This window comes from Tigriopus californicus, chromosome 9 (genome assembly GCF_007210705.1).
Source record: "Tigriopus californicus strain San Diego chromosome 9, Tcal_SD_v2.1, whole genome shotgun sequence".
Classification (NCBI taxonomy): Eukaryota; Metazoa; Arthropoda; class Copepoda; order Harpacticoida; family Harpacticidae; genus Tigriopus; species Tigriopus californicus.
This window is the reverse complement of record NC_081448.1, coordinates 12,459,175-12,478,297: the sequence shown is the minus strand read 5'-3', so window position 1 is coordinate 12,478,297 and position 19,123 is coordinate 12,459,175. Positions and strand designations below refer to the sequence as shown.

The window sequence follows — 19,123 nt, the reverse complement described above, 5'->3', positions numbered from 1 at the left end:
ACAGCCAACTTGGAAATTGGAAGCAGAGATGGTGGTGGTGGTGGCAGTATAGTAGTAGTAGAAGTAGTAGTAGTCTTTTGTGAGAAAAGAGACGAACGAGAAGGAGGGAGATGGCAATGCAAGAAGGAGGCGGTTGGGTGAAGAATGATTGTGCTCCATTACTCCATACACGGGGTACCAAAGAAGCAGGTAAACGAGCCAAGAACGACGGTAGAGAGAGGAGAAAGAAGAGTCTGTAGAAGAAGAGGGTTGGTTCTGTAGGTTAGTATCAAGAGGGGACGACACATTGACCGTCTATGGGGTTCTGGAATCTCGGAGAAAATTGGACGATTGGGTCACGTGTTGGTCCTCAATTATGTTTCTGGTAAGGAGTTCACACATGCTGCCATTGGGGCTGCATGTACGAGAAAACAATACACTCCGGTTGATCAAGAAGTCTGATGGGATGGCATTGAAGTTTAATAAGGCAGGGACTCTAAAGAGAGGAAACGACACGACTTTCCCCTGACCGCCAACTTAGGCCATTGCGTTGAATCAAGACAGTCACTCTAGTATTAATAAAACAAGATTATCCATGCAACATCGTGCATTTAAGTTCATTTAATTAAATAATGATCTCCTTGACATACAACTCCGTCCATTTGTCAAATATTTCTAAATTAATTTTGAAAGTCAGAAGAATATATGAAATACTCATGAACATCAAACTAATCAAAAGCAATCAAATTGCCTTTCAAATCAGTGAAATATTGCGTAAAACTGGCTCAAAAACACGCATAGATAGAAAATCAACAAGAATCATTTTACTAATTGATGAGGAACTTACACTGACAAAATAAAATGAAATGTATGAAATAGGTTATAAAAGTACATGTACATAAATGTTAACATATTAGAATATTTGTGATGGACAATTGATAATTTTGTCTTAATCCACACATTTGACAAAAAACATCAGGCATTGGTGAAAAGTGAATGAATTAACTTTTAGTAGAGTTTAATCTTCTACTTATTAGGAAGTTTGCATGAAAGGTAGGCATTATTTAAGGGGCACAGAGTAATACCAAAGTACAGTACACTAGATTTCAATTTGAACTTTGAACTCCAAGAAATTTGTGTTTTACAAAGCATCCAAAATAGTGTCATATCTCTTAAGATATATTATTCCATGAATATAAAGCATCAAAATGAGTTTAAAGAACATGATGTAGCTCAGAGCTACAATATGTCTACATTTGGATTGAGGGCTATCCCTAGAGTGAGAACCACATTTTCATAACAAGTCCACCAAATTGCTTGAAAATTGGTCAAGATGTGTCTGACACCATTTTCTTCAAATGATATTAGAAGCAAAAAAGGATTGACTGATTGTGTTTAGAGCAAATTCTTGCTTTATCATGAAAACCCAACTAGCACTTTTCAGTTGTTGTACTTTTCAGTTGTTGTACTTTAAGACATGTTAAAAGTCATTTTAAGTATATTTACATGGTTGGTTTAATGAACATACAATCAATGGTTACGAAAATTATATTAGTCACATATTTTGTCCAATACTTAAGCCAATAATTGACATTGAAAAATTTCAGCAGCAAAAGTTTAGGCCTAACTTGGCGGGAAAGGTTTGGTGATCACAAAAAGTGGCGTTTCCTTGCTTTAGTGTCCTTGAATAAGGGCCCTTCCTTGCAACGTCAGACTGCTCAAACAAAACGGGAAGAGGCACGGTAGATTGTTAAATAAACCAATCGTGACATGCCATGAATACAATATCTTTTCCGGACATTATGTGACCCGGGTCACTATTTATGCATAAGATTTTGATAGAATGAGCCAAAAACAACACAAACGCATTATCACTCAATCAATAGAAATCGGCCCAATCGGCCCTTTATTTGGCAGAGGCTGACTCACAAAGCGCCCTCTGAAGTGCAGAACGTAAAACATATTTCGTGCAGCGTAAGGCGTCTATGAACTTGACTGTAGCCGTATATGTCTTTAGACGACTGAATGTGCTAGCTTAGAAACAAATACATAAACGCTTACTGTACATGGAAATCTGGCTTTCAATCAATTGCCTCATCGTTGGGCGAAGGTAGCGCCCTTTGCCTCTTTTAAATGTGGACAACAAACTTGAAATGTGTTACATATTTGGCAGGCTTGGGATTCGAACCAACAAGCACAAAAGGCAAATTTGCAACTAAAACGCGCCAGCTGAACTCCAGTGAACACGGTGCAAGAGCGTGAACCTGGTCATTTGACATTCGGACAAGAACTTATAAGTGGGAAAAAGGCAATAGACATAATCCACGATTTTGATTGGTCAATCAAGCAGATTCCAGGGTCAAGTGCGAGCTCGCCTGATTCTAGTAACCTGGTCTGAAAGCACTAACAACTGAGGCAATGCTCCTAAACCGGCTAAAACCGAATGTTAAGACGACAAGCTGGCAGCACTCGATCTGGCTGGGGAATGGCCTGTCAAATGTATTTCTCCGTTTTTTTGACGCCGAGAATTAGCAGAATGGTCATGATCCCTCGTATGAAGGGTTGGTTGGATGGTAGATGGTTCTTTCGGCACAATCTACACCACTGCTACATCATTCCACTTCTGTTCACTCTCAATCTGCTGAGAAGATCGGAATTTTCGAAATCCCTCACCACAATGGCGCCAAATGATGATCAATGAATAGAATGGGCTACAAAAGTTTCTCTCGAAAATAGCCGATTTAAAAAGTGTTCACGCGAAATGCAATCTCAATTTCCTTCTCTTTCGCTTCCCCCCACTGGCTCTAGGGCAATTGTTATTGAAACAGTTCTTTAGGATAGGAGGGGTTGGCCGATAGGTCGGCTAGTTGCATGGTTGGTTCTTTGGTTCATTCACCTGGGTAGATGGACCTAACTTGCTCTAATGTGGCTTGACGTTTGAAAAAACCTGGGGAGGGACGAGATCATTTAAACCTTGAGCAAAATAAATCTCGTCTTGCTTCAGGGAAGACGATCATTGCAAGTGAATTACAAGTTTACAACCTAGGTCCAAAGAACTTGACAGACGTTCGTGAGAGCGAATAATGAGGTGTTGTGAGGTAGTCCATGGAACTTGAGCAATGCACCCCCAAAAACAACCTAGATATCAGGCAACAACGTAGCAGCGCAAATTGCTCGTAAAGGCAACAATGATGGCTTCTTATGTAACATCGTAGCCCAAAATGTCTCGAATCACAGCATCATCGCTTACGCTCTCAGCTCAATTTGCCATGCTCAACTAGAGCGAAAATCCTCGAGATTTTCTCTTCCAAGCCAATTTACCACCTTTTCTCTCGTCAACTCAATAGAAGCACACTCATGTTCTTCATGCTCTTTCATCCAATGTTTCACCTCAGGAATGCAGTTCCTCGATACCAACCAAAACCAGGAGAGAATGAAGACAGAGGATCGAAGTTATTTAGCAAAGGGAATGAGCTTTTCGTCTTCTTCAACACGGGAGATTAACTCCAGGAAGAACATAATAATGAGACGAGCTTGGGCATTATCCGCTCATTGGGACCCACTGCAATCCCATGGGTGCAATGCTTTTTGTTCTAGACCCGTTCATTTTCTCGTAACACGTGATCCAGGCGGATGAAACACGTTTTCAAAACGATTGCCAATATTTCCTACAAAATCTTTTACAGATGGGAGGAAGTGCATTTACAAAAGGGTTACAGAATTTCAAAACTTTGATTCCGTAAGAAAAGAAATCCCGTTTCCCGGTTCGTGGCATTCCACTGGGAATGGTTTCTAGGTGGCCACAAATAAAGCTCCAAAATCACGACCATGGGTATTAAACGGTAGCTAAATCAGCGCTCGAGTCCTGAGCTCCCAGTAAAATGGAAAGTTGACCCCTTCAAGTGACCTTTTTTGGAAATGATCAACATTCCGACTTGTCAAGGCCCCAAAAGGACCTCTTTAACTGACAAACATGCTACTACAACAAAAAAGCAAGAATCAAGTGATGGAATAATAGTTAACATCCGTTCTGGAGAGAGGGTGAGAATTTCTTTCCGTTGTAAGATGACAACGGAAACAACGGTTCAGTGATCCAAACGGTCGTTTTTTAACCGTCAAAATGTTGCAAAAAACAAGCGTCCCACTCGGCATGGTTAAAGGGACGATTTCAAGATCTCAAGCACATCACAAGTCGATTCGATGGGATTGAGTGAGCACTGAGCAGACGATAAATCAGTATCATATGAGTCGGACTCTGTCACAGCAATGCATGCACGACTGCAATCCGTTTGTGTATGTATGTACGTAGGTATGTAGTGTACGCACTGGACGTTGTAGAGGCTTCAACGTAACTTTGAAACGAACACAAAGGTAAGATGCAATAGAAGCTCACGTAACACTAGAGTGGTTTGATCTGGCCATGGCGACGCAATTCTTTCCGTGCCTTTCATTGTGGCCGAAAAAATCCAAGTTCGACGTAGATAGAATGTTGTGTAAACCAAATGATAAACGAGATTAATTGAGCTGTGATGTGGTAGTCCAGACAAGTAGCTACTTTATTAGTCAAAATGATTGAGAGCTTGTTTTATTATTCATATGAAGGAAGGGGTTTAGGCATGACTATGTTGCGGATCGTAATTTGTGATGGACCCGTTATGGATTTAGGAGGAGAACATATACATACTTATGGAAAGCCTCGGTTTTAGTCAATTAGTTTATAGCCTTCTTTGATTCAGGTTCTTTACCTTCTTTCTCATCTACGTGAACACATACACTCTTCAAGCTGAGAAATATGACTCTCCATTTATCGAATAAATGGTCTTTACATTGAGGTCATAGAAAATATTTTCAGAACCTGCCCGCGAATCTTCAAAGACCACACCCCTTTAGCATTTGCGAAAAACAATTGTTTCATTTTTTGCCCGGTAGATGAAGTTTTAGTAACGGCACATCAAGTCAATGGAATGGCGCGCCATCTAGCGTTATCTCAAGATGGCAGTTATTTCAGAACAGCTCAAATTTTTGATTCCAAAATAACGTCCTCAATCATTCACATAAGAAACAAAACTTGTTTGACTAGGTAGAAATGGTCCTTACAAGCTTCTCTCATTTGCCCAGCAAGGTCTAATTTTATGCTGCTGACACTAACTCAGCTTGCCGTAGAAATTCAAATGGCACTCAAGACGAGCAAATGAATTAGATCGAGTTTATGATTGAGTAAATGGATAAAATAAGAAATTATAGGATACGACTTTTGATCCCTATGAAATGGACAAGCCGTCCTACTTAAACGATCATCGAGACGTTGTCGACTTGGTAAATGTCTTGGAGAACAATTGAGAACAAAGGTATATATATTGACGAAGGTGTGCAATGGGTCTATCGCACTTGTAAACCCTTGGATCGGTTTGAGATGGAAACCTTACATATATCTACGGTTCAGTTCCACTAAGAGTATACGTCTCCAATATGGGCCCCAATGGCCGCATGAGAGCTAAATAAGATCGAACAGGCATAACGGAGCTTCACACGATATCTCCCTGTCATATGCCCCCTAGATCATTGGGAAAGACTTCCAACCATGGAGTAAAGCAACGCCCAAAGGACGATATGAACGTTATCTCATTGCTTTTTTCTTTATGTGTCACCTCGGCCTTTGTTCCAAACCAGGCGTCAAGCACACCTTGAGCATTAGAAAAGGGAATTGTTTGTGCCATTTGCCAATACACAAAGCCAATAACAAGCAATTAAAGATATTACAGGCAGATTTCGTGTTGAACGGAGCCCCCTTTTGCCGATACCTCTCCGACGATTCTACGTATTAGATGAACTCCTGTTAAGTTTTAACATGAACTAGAACAATTCCCGCAAATGATACCCAATGGACCCTGCGTTCAGGCGTGCACAATGTGAATTCAAATTCTTTGTTAGATTAAATATTTGAAAACCCATGACGCGACTTTAGTGGGAAAACATTCCTAAACATCGGTTAGAAACATGAAAACATAAAAATATGTATTCTTGCATGTACAATTACGCCAGTCATAAGTAGTGGTCAAGAAGTCAGAGCAATTTAAATTGTGCAGGAATATGGAACAACTACTTCTTCCCCGCTTCACTTTAAAAAGATACTTCCGTGGACGAAAAAAAAAACAGTTTTAAGAGGTGTATGTTTTAGAGGATATAGAAGACTATCGCTTAAGACCAAGGTTATTCGACCTGAGTGGTGATCAATGGAAGCGTTAGGCAATTGACCTCCAAACAAAAATTAAAGCAATAACAAAGTATGCAAAATTAATTTCTTAACCTTTAGCAAGATGGTTACATGCAATTCGCTACTTTTTTTCAAAATGTCACTCTGTTTGCGCAAGCACTAGTCTCAAACAGCAAGATCGAAAATCCTTTCATAGACTTGGTCATGAGTTTTAATTTCAATTTCTTGCTCCTACAAAAAAAAAACCATAAAACCAACATCTCGATTTAAAAAAAAACAACAATTTGATTTTCACCAAAGGGCTTTTTACGGCTAAGCTTTCAGTCAGTGACAAAGAAAAAGTCCTTTAGAACTACAAGCCCATTTTGAGGCAAAACCTCGTTCAAGTTGTTGCCATGTTCTGAGCTAATTGATATTTAAAGCTAAATTTCGAAAAGTACATCGGATTGTCCAAGGGTTTCCAACAAAAAACAAGTTATTTTTAGCCACATCGGTACCACCCTTTTTCAATTGTTATTTTCATATTACTTTCCCTTTTCAAACCTCCCATTAGTGTAATATTTCGTATTTTGGAGTTTTCCGGGTCATAAGCCTATCAAATCAAAAAGAATAATATATTATCTAATTCAAACCCCGGTATTGCGCCAGATATAAAACATTCATGAGCCTCAATCCTGCTTGACATTAAATGTCATTTTCAAAGGCCGTGCTGTATCGAAATTTGCCGATTCTAAGGCAGATGATTCATACGTTCGCCATGGTTATCACTTGCACATGTGTAATACCATTCTGTCAAAAAATATACATCACACAGCTCTGACTCAGAGATCGTTGTGTTTCCTATGGTCGGACTTTTCCAGCCATTTCAAGGTCAATGGACAACCAGACGCGAACGTTAACCGGCATTTCCACGAGGCGCTCATCAGATAAAGAACGTTCAGCCCTTAGAGAGTGTGTGCATGTGTGTAGTACTTACAACCAACCAAGCAACCAACCAACCAAGCAACAGAAACGCCAAACCAACGAGCAACATGAGTGCTTAACATTGCTCATTGGATAGGGCAGGGGGATAACCAGCCAACGCCCCTAGTGATCTAGAATCGTCCAGTCTGGCAAGTGGAAAAAAATACCATCCCCCGAAGTTAGAAGTTAGAATCAACGCTCTGTGGTGCTCAACCAGACTTTGAGGGCTGTGAATTCTGGGAATTGAGTCTGATACTTTGGTCTCGGTTGTGCTATCATTTAGCTTGTTGCATGGAAACAATATGTACCTAGACGCCATAAAGGTATAACACTAGCTTGGGTATCCAAATTGGGTGCCTACGGTGTACTGCAAGCACTCCCATGAGCGCAAAGCTATGTGTGTTTAGTAAAAAGGGGTTATTTGAAATATTCTGAGCAATTGTAATACACCCCCCTTTACCCTGGATCTATTTCTGACAATAACAATCTGAATCAATTCAAGACATATTGGGTACCTAAGATAAGACGGGTTGCCAAGGGGAGCAATAGAAATATCTTCTCTCAGATACAAGGCAATCAGGATAAACGAAAACGAAGAAGAACTACCTGGAACCAAAACCAAATGTTGATTGTAAAGACTTAAAACCCCAGCAAATTCAGGAGTAGTAGCTTTTCATTTACTGTACTTAAACGATGGAAACAAATCGTTCGTAATTGATGTTAGTTTCGTCTTGATATTACTTGTCCTAGGATTTTTAATGCTTAATATGAGTATTTGATCTTAAGATACTTATCAATCGATGTGTATTTGAACTAAAAGATACCAGTTTCCATTAAAGTACGTTTCGAAAAAACAACATTGATAAAGGTCAGTAAAGAATCCCAAGGGTTCCCAAATCCCAAGTCAGTCGATCTGGATCCAAAAATTTGGATCCTCGACAATTTGGAAATGATACAAACAATTGCTCTGAGATTCAAGCTCATTTCCACCTTGGCATGAATGTTTGCACGAGAAGGTAAGGTTTATCCAGGGGCTTTAGTCGACTTTTGAGACGATCTCTATTTCACTAAATCAATCAAGCAATACAAATATGTCAAAAAATATAGCTATGCTTCCTTTCCACCATGCAAGGTGCGTAAATGTGAGTCATATCATCGAAAAATAAAACGTTCTTAGCTTTTCTGCCAAGGAGTGCTCGAGAAGGTTCAGGGCTAATAAAATCTCTGAGATGCAGGGGGATAGGTGAGGTTGTGAGAATCAAAAGACCAATAATAATGCAACAAGTCAGGAGATTTTGGACAAAGAAAAAACAAAGAGTGTTGTAACCGTTCGTTGTTGCTTGGTGCCCAAATGAAGGAATTTGCCCTATAACGATAATGCAAAACAAGAAGAAAGAGCAATCTTGCATGTTCATTTAGAGGGATGCAAAAATATTGCTTTTTGTTCATTCCAAGACAAAACTTGAGGCATTTGTAATAAAAAAGAGACCAATCTTTCGGTTGAATGCTAGGACACACTTATGTATGTTTATAAGTGTCTTGCCTCCCTTTGAAAATATCATAAAAAGAAAGTACAGGACACCAACCAGAAAAACGAGGCTTAACATTTCAAGAATCCATAGTGATTCACTTGATTCTAAAACTGATGTGCTCTAATCAAAAGACGTATATCGAAGTGTCAAACTAATGCTAAAATGAGTCAAAACATTAACTTGCTGTACTCTTCCAGTGCTATCAATCAACTTTCGTACTCAACTGAAATATTCACACACATTACTGAAGACGCAAACGGATCATTCCAAAAATAAACAAAATATAAAAAGTATTTTCCAGTAACCATGCTGATTGACCAGCGACTTCAGACATGGGCCAGAAAAATCGAATGATTTTATCGTTCAATTTCGCTTTTTAACAAATTTTGGCTACCCTGAATTGATAAGATTTGTTTGTCAAAATAACGATTTCATCGACAACAAAACATGTGTACCACGTAGAGGGGCTAACGACTTTATCTAATACTAGGCAATACAACACTAGAAGCTCCAAACTCTCCAACACAACTCAGATAAGAAAATCGCTTCCAAAACCCATGAGAACGATTCTAGAACATGTTTACATAGCAAAAACTATTGCATTTACCCATTTACTCGCCAGAACACGCCACGGCTTCCTAGAAAAAGTAGCATCCTTCCCTCCTTCCGTTCAACCAAGCCAAAGGATTGCATTTGCATAGTCCCGATTTTTGGGTCCGGGAGAAGCAGGATATGAACGTACTGGATATGCACCGGTATAACCAAGAGAAACAGGGTGAACCGACCGAGGTGAGAGTTCAAGACACGTGATGCGGGTGTCTGAGATTGTTCTCGCGACCCAAGGAGGCAGAACTGATCAAGACTCTCAAACCAGGACATTATCCTTCTCCTCTCCGTTCCATCCATCCTTCCCCACTTCCTTCCTTGTGTCCAAGTGATCCCTCCAGGTTGTTCAAGCACGCAATGCATGGCCGACCATCATCAACAACCGTGGCCGCGCCTTCAGCAAAGCAAAGCACAAAGCAGAGCACAGGGATGGAAGGGGCTGAACCAGGCCACCAAGCCATAGTACTACACACATGCCCACCCAGTGGTACGTACGTACGTACGTACTACGGATGAAATGAACAACCAGTACATGTGAGACTGAAGAGTCCCTTCTCCCGGTTCCCTTTGTGGAAGCGAACTGGATATTCGGCTAGTGTGTTTCTTGCTATCCAGGAGAGGTATCGGCTTCAGTTTGAATTTGGTACCAGAACTGGTCACATCGCTGCCTGAAAGTTGCAAGTCAGGAACTGCCGAGGGCCGTGAAGAAGTGAAAACGAAAGTGAGCACGACGCCCCCAAGAAGGGCATCCGTCCGTAGTCAACCCCCGCATACGCACACACACTCACTTACACACTTGATTTCTCTCGCTCAAATTTCTCTCGCCGAGGAGAGGAGTAGGACGTTTCAAAATACAAATACACAAATATCTTGGGCTTCGCCTGACCATGAAGTTCGTTTCGAGTGTTGGATTGGCTTTGGTTCTAACTATCGTTGTGGTGAGCGCTAGTAAAGGATTAAGTGACTACAACACAGTGAATGGTCACAACAAGCAAGTGGTTTGCTATTGGGGCACATGGGCCACATACAGGCCCAAAGATGGAAAATTCACGCCAGACGATATCGATCCGGCTTTGTGCACGAATCTGATCTACAGTTTCGCCGGTCTGGATGCCGAAACTTCCTCCATTAAATCCCTGGACCCTTGGATGGATTTGGAGGAGAACTACGGCTTGGCTGGATTCCGAAAAGCCACGGAACTGAAGCATGCCTATCCTAACCTGAAAGTGACTTTAGCTATTGGTGGATGGAACGAGGGCAGCAAGAAGTATTCTGATCTAGCCGCAGATCCTGAGAAGCGAAAAGTGTTCGTTCAAAGTGTGGTTGAGTTCTTGCAGCAACATAACTTTGATGGACTCGATCTTGATTGGGAGTATCCAGGTAAGAACGATTGATTGAATCATGCGTGTTATCCCCTCTGAACTACCGAGAATTTGCTGATTATGTCACCATCCATCAAGAGACGGTTCTTTCAAAACTGCTTACCTGCAAAAGAAGCAAAGATAGTCGGATAGATAAAAGGACTAACGAGAGAGAAGGCAAGCCGTATTCTAGAAATATACTCTACTTATTACATAACACGGAGGTAGTGAACAGTGACAAAGTGAAAAGTCAATGGAATACGATTCGTAAACTATTCTCCAATCACGATGTTTGTCCACTTATTTTGCAGCCAAGAGAGGAGGAATCGCCGAGGACAAAAACAACTTCATCGATCTCATCCGTGATTTGAAAGCCGCGTTTGAAAGCCACAACTATTTGCTCACTGCGGCCATTGGAGCAGCTGCGGCCACCATCGACATTTCCTACGACATTCCTCTCATGTACAAATACCTCGACTTTGTCCACATCATGTGCTACGATTATCACGGTAAATGGGATCGAGTTGCCGGACACAACAGTCCTTTGTTCAGTCGGGCCGGCGAAACTGGTCTTGATCTCACCTTGAACGTGGACTACACCATCAAATACCTAATGAAGAAGGGTGCTATTGCCGAGAAGACGGTCATGGGTGTGCCATTCTATGGGCGTGCATTCACTTTGATGAATCCTCATGACCACGATCTTGGCTCGAAGACCAAGACCACGTCTTTCCAAGGTCCTTATACCCGAGAGGATGGGTTCCTGGGCTATAACGAGATCTGTGAAGAGCTCATGGAGCAGGATAACCCTTGGACTACCGTATGGAACGAGGAACACAAAGCTCCTCATATGTACAAGGATACAAAGTGGGTTAGTTACGACAACGAGGAGTCGATCCGTGTGAAGTCTGAATACGCCTATGACAATAACTTGGCCGGAGTCATGATCTGGTCGATTGACACGGATGACTTCCGAGGGAATTGCGGTGGTCCGAGATTCCCGTTGCTTCGTACTATCAACAAGGCTCTTTACAAAAGGTCAGAAGGATTAAGTGCAGCCACAAGTGTGTCTAGTGTGAGTGCTCTAGTGTTGACTTCTTTCGTTTTTTCCGTCTACTCTCTATTCCAACTGTGATTCAAGCTTCTCTTTTTGTTAAACATTCTCGATTACGAGGACCAATCGTCAAACCACAATTGATTTCTCAGAAGATGAAAAAAGAGACACTATTACATTGCCACATTTTTACATCTCACTTTGGTCTTGTTTTTTAAATTGTCAAGGTTGACAGCTTTTCTCATCAAAATGTCAACCATGAGTTCGCGAAAAACGCAAAAAAAACTGCCGAGGTTACATTCAGAAACAGACTTCCAAACGTCTCTCATATTCGCTATAAATAAGTACAGTGATACATATAACAATAAATGGAAGAAGCGACTCATTGTCCACCGTCATTATTCTCATAGGCAAAAAGAACAAAAACCAAGGAAGTGACTACTAGTGCGGTAAATATTGTAAACCATGCCTACTTGAGGGTTGCTTGAAGTCTGGTCGAAAAAGTGAAGGATATGAAGTCACAATCTAAGGAAATGCGACTATATGCGTTAATGACTGTCAAAAAAGTAGAGTCTCTGAAACAAATTCCATAGGAATGCATAATGATGCAAGGTAGGATAGGGGCTAGATTGTTTCAACATTTCGTTCACGGCTTGAGGAGCGATGTGTATCCAACCAAAAACAAGTAACGGAGGCCAATTTCTAGATCTTGACAATCAAAGAGGCGCCAAATCCTTTCGACACGACTTTATCCGCTTCAAAATGATCAAGGATGGAAGTTCACTTTTGGTCCGCACAATTCTAATCCGCCATATTTCCTGAACTTGTGATGAATGCGAATTTCAACTCGGAAATTAGAGTACAGCTACGTTTTGTATCCACAGCCCTTACTTTATTTGGCCTCGACATTTGTAACTTCCACTCGGTGAATTCAAGATAAAAGCTCCAATAAAACGATTAGTTTGTCAGGAAATGAGTTCTGGTCGCGGTTCACGGAGATCATGCAACATTGCCAATTTTTGGGGGGCATCCACGTAACCAACTTTGAGCAGGTTTGTTCGATCCAGCAAGTGGATCTTTATTGGCATTCAAATTGATTCAGGAAGGGAGGGACGCCAAATATGAATCAGATAGATACCTTGAATTCACATACAAACAGCGCATGTTTTTTCCTATTCATTACCTCCTCTCTTTGGGAGGAAATTTTTTTAAGACAAGTTCAAGGTTGACATTATCCAGGCAAATGATGCAAAGCAAGCGCTCAGATTGGTAGAAAAAAGTCTTGAAAACGTCTAACAATGCCTAAGGACTCCGAGACGTCGGTTATTAAAGTCCCATTTTTTCTTCCAGCTCAAACTCCCAAACTTCAAACTTGACGCGGGAATGAGGATGTGCAAGGCACCATTCTCGGTCCTAAATTAAGACAAAGCTCATCAAGGAAATAAAGCGGTGATTGTTGCTCTCTACTTCCAGATCCCAAATGAATATTTCCCTTCCCCAATTTGAGGTGGGAGACGGTGATATCTGTAGATTGCAAACGGCTCACGTTCCTGACGTAAAACTATTCCGGAGATGCCAAGATTGCAATTGAATGTTGGGCGAACCGAATGAGGAAGTATCCGATGGAATAGCCCTTAAAGCAAAAGATAGTGTACCATCTTCTCCAGTAGCTTGAACTTTGAAGCTAAAGCCCATTCAAGAGAGAATATGACACTTCACGAGGGATCAGGACGGAATTCAAGGCTTCAAAAGGAGTTGGAGATGATTTGGCCATATTTCGAGCGAGACGTCGAGCTCACTTCCTATTAATATCTTGAACAGGATGCTTACACCGAAAGCTGAATCTCTGCCAGCAACTATCACTCCTCAACCCTAATCAGGTTCTTGTCATTACTAATGATATGAACCATCTAGCTCATGGCCAAAGGATTGGCAACACCGTGGACCTCTTTGGCACCCAAGTGCATCATATAAGTCAGCCTCAAAGTGAGCGCAAAATTTGGCCTACATTGGCAAGAAGTCCTTGGAAGGATGATGATGCGCCTTATGGTTCGCCGTGTCTATTGTTGAATTGGCGATGAGAATCCAAGGTCGAACCTTGTGATAGCAGATTTGGCTCCCAAGAACTGACTCACATGGATCAACCCACCCACTTACAAGGTACAACTTTTGGATCCAACTTCGGTAAAAAAAAAATCGTATTCTTATCCAACGGCCTAATCGACAAGATAGTGATGGGTTAAGATTTGGGAGGAAATGAATCGGAACATAACTAATCAGACTTCCTCTATACGTGCTGTAATCAGTGGGTCCAATTAATAACACTTTTTCAGCCTTGCTTCCATTAAGAAATGCAAGAGCGCCTCGATTGTAGTAGGTAAACCGAGACTTCAAAAGTAGGATCTTCCTTCACACGTCTTAAACCGAGAAGAGGCGTCATTTTTGGAAGAAACAATGGCCACGACATCGCCATTGACGACAAGATCAACTTCCGGATATCAGAACTCAAATTGGCAGAGGTGTTCGAGGGCCCTTAATTAGTTTCGTTTTATCATCATTAACACCCAGCCCAAGCTTTTATCACAGAGTCATGCCAACTCATAATGGCTTAGACATGAATGACCGACGCGTGAATTCATACAAATTTGAAAGGACTTTGACATTCAAACTTTTGACGAGCTGGAAGAGATTGCGAAACGCGTGAACATTTCCAACATTAAGTACATCTTCATAATAAATCAAAGTTCCAATTTGTCGTCATTAACCCCTCCAAGGTTTGTGCAAGTTATTTTTGCTAATACATTGCGGACAATATTTTCGTTCTTTTCTACGATCGATGTTCAGTGGATTGCGATTAAACTCTAATATCAGTTTTATAAGCAATACCCTCAGCTCAAGAAAATGCGATTTGCGATTTTAATTACTGCCCTCGCCTTCCAACTGCACTTCCGCTTGATGATAAATTCTAATCTCCGTCAGAAATCACTGAATCGCTCTCCTTGAAACCACTTGACGAAATGAGGAAATCTATTCTAGACATTCTTTTTCAATAGCAACATGCATATAATGGACTCAAAAACCGTCTCTCTCTAAATCAAGTTGAAGGCTCCTAATTTGGGATCGAGAACGGAAACCCAAGCCAGATATTTAAAAAAAAAACATGCTCCACGCATCACCAAAACAGGTAAATATTCACAAGACTTTTTGGTGTATCCTTGCCTCATCGCAATATTGTTTGAAATTCGAAGCTAGCTTCAACACAACGATGAATTGGTGAATTGGAGCTTTTCATCGCGTTTTTTTGGTCGTGGGGGATAAGATTACATTTCCCAAAGCAATTTACCATGAAGACGACATACCCTCCACCAGATACGATTCCATCCCAATACATGCTTTGCTCCTCCAGTTCATTGGCCAGGCAATAGAGCTTCAAAGCCACACATGTATGAATGTACGTAGAATGGCTGGATTGGCGCTTTGTTCAAGTTTGAGAACCAAGTCAGAAGCAAGTCGAGATTTAAGAGGAAGAGCCCGAAGAGGCCCTCAAGGCAGGGAAATTCTGGCCCTCTTACGCAATTCCAGGCCTGCTTTGTCTCCCTTGAAAGTAGTCCGAGTGGACCGAGATAGTGCAGGGCTTGTCATCTCAAAGTGCATGCTCGCTTGTAGTAATAATGCAGGGAGGAGACCTTAGCGACCAAACCTGAAATCTGTCTCCAAAGAGCTCTCGACAAAATAAATAAACATATCTGGTTCAAGCTAGAGCGGTTTCGAAAAAGTCCCATCCGGGAGGTGACAATAATGTTTTTGCTCGAACACACACCATAACTGAGTAGCTGTGTACGATTGCTCTCTGGGTAGAAGTTTTTGGTATGCCAAGAACAATTGTCCTTTTTAAAACACTGTGAACGTTCAATTTGACTTTGCTTTGTGTGCCAACGAACTCGGCTTGATCAAAGAAAACAACGATCGGGGGAGTCGAAAATTTGTGGGAGTATACGTAGGGGCGGGTGCTTTGGATTTTGCCAGTTGTTGACGCAATGGCATGTTTTCTTTGAAAGTATGTCAATCACCCATCTCACACGAACTTCATCTCATTTCTCCCCAACTTTTCAATCTCTTGGACGAAAGCCAGATGTTCAGAGTCTCCCTGGGGATTTTGGATCAGTCATTGATTGGACTGGGGCAATTGTCGTAATTAAACACCTTGGCATCAGCGGTACGCACATCCGTTAGTAAATGACCCTAAAAACAGGCTCATCATCCAGCAAATGCTTTTGCAATCGAAATGGCAACTCATGCCAAAGCTCTTGCAACGTGAGGACGAATTCATGAATGTTTAATGAATTTTGCGAACGGTCCAAGCTTCTAGCTCAATCACGATTACCTTTTTTTCCCTCAATGCACACTCAGCATGCTCAAATGTACATATTTGTGTTTCTAAATAAGGCGAGATCGTTTCTTACCTTATGAATCTTAAATCTCTGTGCCTCGGATCGCTTGACGCCATGGGTTTGAGCCAATTCATCAGATTTGACATGCTTCTTTACCACACGATTTCCCAAATCCCAAAGTTCCGGGATAGATTTCACCTAAAAGAAGAACTCGATTATTGATTTGTACTTGATTCATCATTTGGGCCGTTCTCAAATGATTAAGCCTCATGATTAGTGAGAAACGAAATAGGGTTGGGATATCATCAGCGAATCATCAAGCCCACGCTCATCTGATCTCTTTATGGACTTCCTACATACGTACTTTTTCCGTCAAAGTCGCGGGGAAAAACTCTTGAGAAATTTCTGATTTTAGGGTCCAACTCATTCTCGCCCACACGAGACAGATCGAGATCTGAACATCATGTTCTATTTCCCCCTCCTGCCAATGCTTGGCATTTCGACTGAAGTCTCTCTTTTTTTTCCTTGCTTCGGAAAATTGAAGCCCAATCTCATTCCCCCATCGCTATCTACATATTGTCAAGAAACTCGAGGATTTTCACACAAAAAAAGCCTCCTCGGGGTCGAAGAGATTCACGCTCCAATTCCTGGCCTTGGCAGATACCCTCTTGACCTTATTTCAATCATCAGCAGGCTATCTCTGTCTCTTGACTTACCTTGATCGTTAGACTCTTCGTACCTCCACTCAGCGCACTGACTTTATTCAATTCTTTGAAGATTTCGTTCACGGCTTCACGGTTCATTTCACTCACATCAATGCCATTGACAGCCATCACTTGATCACCCGGGTAAATACCCGAAGCGAGATCACTGCTTTCAATGATCAACACAGGCTGGCCGGGCTCATTCCGGGCCTGGCCTCCGGTTTGACACAGAAGCACTCGTTTCAAAGTCAATCCATACGTGCCCAGGGCATCTTCGGTATCACTATCGATGTTCGTTGGGGTTATATACACTTCACGCACATCACGATCCAACTCTTCCACGCCCAAACCCGGGAGTTGGATGGAGAAGTCCGTCGAAAGGGGTCGTTGACCCAATCCGATGTTTTCACCCGTGAGCATGATCTTCAATTCGTGGGACGTCAACGCCGGCAACGGTTTCTTTGGTGAGGTAGTAGATGACGAGCTGGGATGAACGGGACTCACGTGGTCGGCATGAGCCCGCACTTTGATGGTGGGCGGCACACTCACGTACGGCACTTCTCGATCGGCCGATTCGTTCATCGGCGTGTTGGCGACCGCTTTGGGACTTTTCTTTGGCGATTTGTTCCGTCCTTCATACAGGTATTCATTGGCTTGGGTGTTCTTCAAAAGAATCGAGGGATCGTCCAAGGCCGTACTGGCCGATCGGACCACTCCGTTGTAGTTCTGTCCTTTCAAGATTCCACGCGAGGGCGGGATGGGTGGGGGCAAACTGGTGGGTCGAGTGATACCCAAGGGACCGACCGACACGCCCGTGCTGATATTAGAATAAGAACTGTGGGTGGAACTGCTATCACTGGCCGGTCCGGTTTGGACATTCTCGGCGTTGCCGGCATCAAAGGTATCCCGATAGTCGGCGATGATTCCCGAAGGTAGCTTGTGATTATCTTTCCGGAGCTTGCCAGTGACTTTCTTGAGGCTTTTCCGGACCTCGTCCAACCGCTGGAGCTCGTCCGAGGTCATCTTGGAGCCTTCCAAGTGCATCGAGTGCTTCTTTTTCTTTTCGCGTCGCTTCCGCTCCTTTTCCTCTTTATCCTGATCCGTTGAGGATCCGCCCTTGTCCTTCTTCATGAAGTTAAACATCCTCCACTGGGCCTCGGCCTTCAAAAGGCCAACTAGAAACAAGAAGAAGGAATAAACGTAGGTCCAAACGTACACGATGGAGCCCACCAATCGCATTACACTCCTGGGGTCAATATTGACTTAGTCAAATCAGCGAACAGAAACGAAACGAGTCGGGACTTTAGGGTAGAGTCCACTTTTAGGTTAGCACGCACGATATGCCATCATTGATAAACCATTTCCGTGTCACTCACTTGAAAGTTGAAACACGGGAAATATATGTTGAATATCACGACCCGACTCTTTTATACGGCTTCCAAATATGGCTATACAAAGTAATATATGCTTTGACGTGGATGTTTCAGGATTTCTCGAGAAGCAAGATAAGTAAGTATATTAAGGACATTCGTTTGGCCTTGTCAACTGTAGCGGGATTAATTTGTCAATACCTGAGATATGAGATATGGAATGGATGCCTTAGAAGTCCGGATGGGACCCGATTGACTGGATTTGGGCGAGAGGCGTTTTGTTTGTCGTGTGTTTTTGAATAGCTTTCCGTCGAACTTGACTGATTTTCCTTGCTCGGCTTGAACCGAGGGACGGCGAAACATGAAAAAAAAGATTAGAACGACGAGCCAGAGAGAGAGAGCTACACAGAGAGAGAAGGAGAGAGAGACCGAGGCCACACACAATCGGCAATGTTGATATTTCTGGCCAAATCGGCCTGCCGTGAACTTGGCCCACTAGAGGGAGCGGTCCACTCGAATCTCTTTAAAGCCCATCAACAACCGCAACAACTGCAACACCAACGGCAACAAGACGGAGAGCTTTAGCAGCGACGGACGTCTGAGCGCCGCCAAAATCCGGCTGTCGGAAAACTAACGCCAGAGGGCCACGGAGATGGGCCCGAGCGGTCCAAGCGGTCCGAGCGGTGTGACTTGGATCCTGGCTTGGGAAGTGACACCTATGGGATGGCTTGAGAAGCTTAAAACGAATGGGCAGAGGTACGGAAGATATTTTAACATAATGGCCCCTAATGCCAAGAGGTTTGTTTCTTAGGATGACGTTGTTAATCAATCTTTGAAAGGGGTTTTATTCAGTCCAGCTCGAATTTTTCGCCTTAATTATGTGAACTACACAAATGAATAGAAAACATCCGCATACCTGGATCAATTGCCACACCAACCTTTTTAGTCA

At 42.3% G+C, this 19,123-nt stretch overlaps 2 protein-coding genes across 3 annotated transcripts in view; one reads left to right on the top strand and one right to left on the bottom strand.

Moving 5' to 3' along the window:
• Positions 1-18,523, bottom strand: part of LOC131886488 (unconventional myosin-XVIIIa-like) — an 85,511-nt gene extending 66,988 nt beyond the window's left edge. Inside the window, exons 1-3 of one of the 2 annotated variants that reach the window (XM_059234851.1) lie at positions 18,376-18,523; positions 16,817-17,979; positions 16,173-16,298 (exon numbers count right to left, since the gene is read on the bottom strand). In XM_059234851.1, the coding sequence (XP_059090834.1) occupies positions 16,173-16,298; positions 16,817-17,947 (1,257 nt within the window). In that variant the 5' untranslated portion in view covers positions 17,948-17,979; positions 18,376-18,523. Of the gene's footprint in view, positions 1-16,172; positions 16,299-16,816; positions 17,980-18,180; positions 18,306-18,375 lie in introns of those variants that run through there. The other variant, XM_059234852.1, reaches the window with a different exon arrangement.
• On the top strand, positions 9,135-12,094 carry LOC131886491 (probable chitinase 2). The gene is made up of 2 exons (XM_059234855.1): positions 9,135-10,674; positions 10,967-12,094. The coding sequence occupies exons 1-2, from the start codon at positions 10,182-10,184 to the stop codon at positions 11,788-11,790; spliced, it is 1,317 nt and encodes a 438-aa protein (XP_059090838.1). The 5' UTR covers positions 9,135-10,181; the 3' UTR covers positions 11,791-12,094.
• Positions 18,524-19,123: the final 600 nt, after the last annotated feature.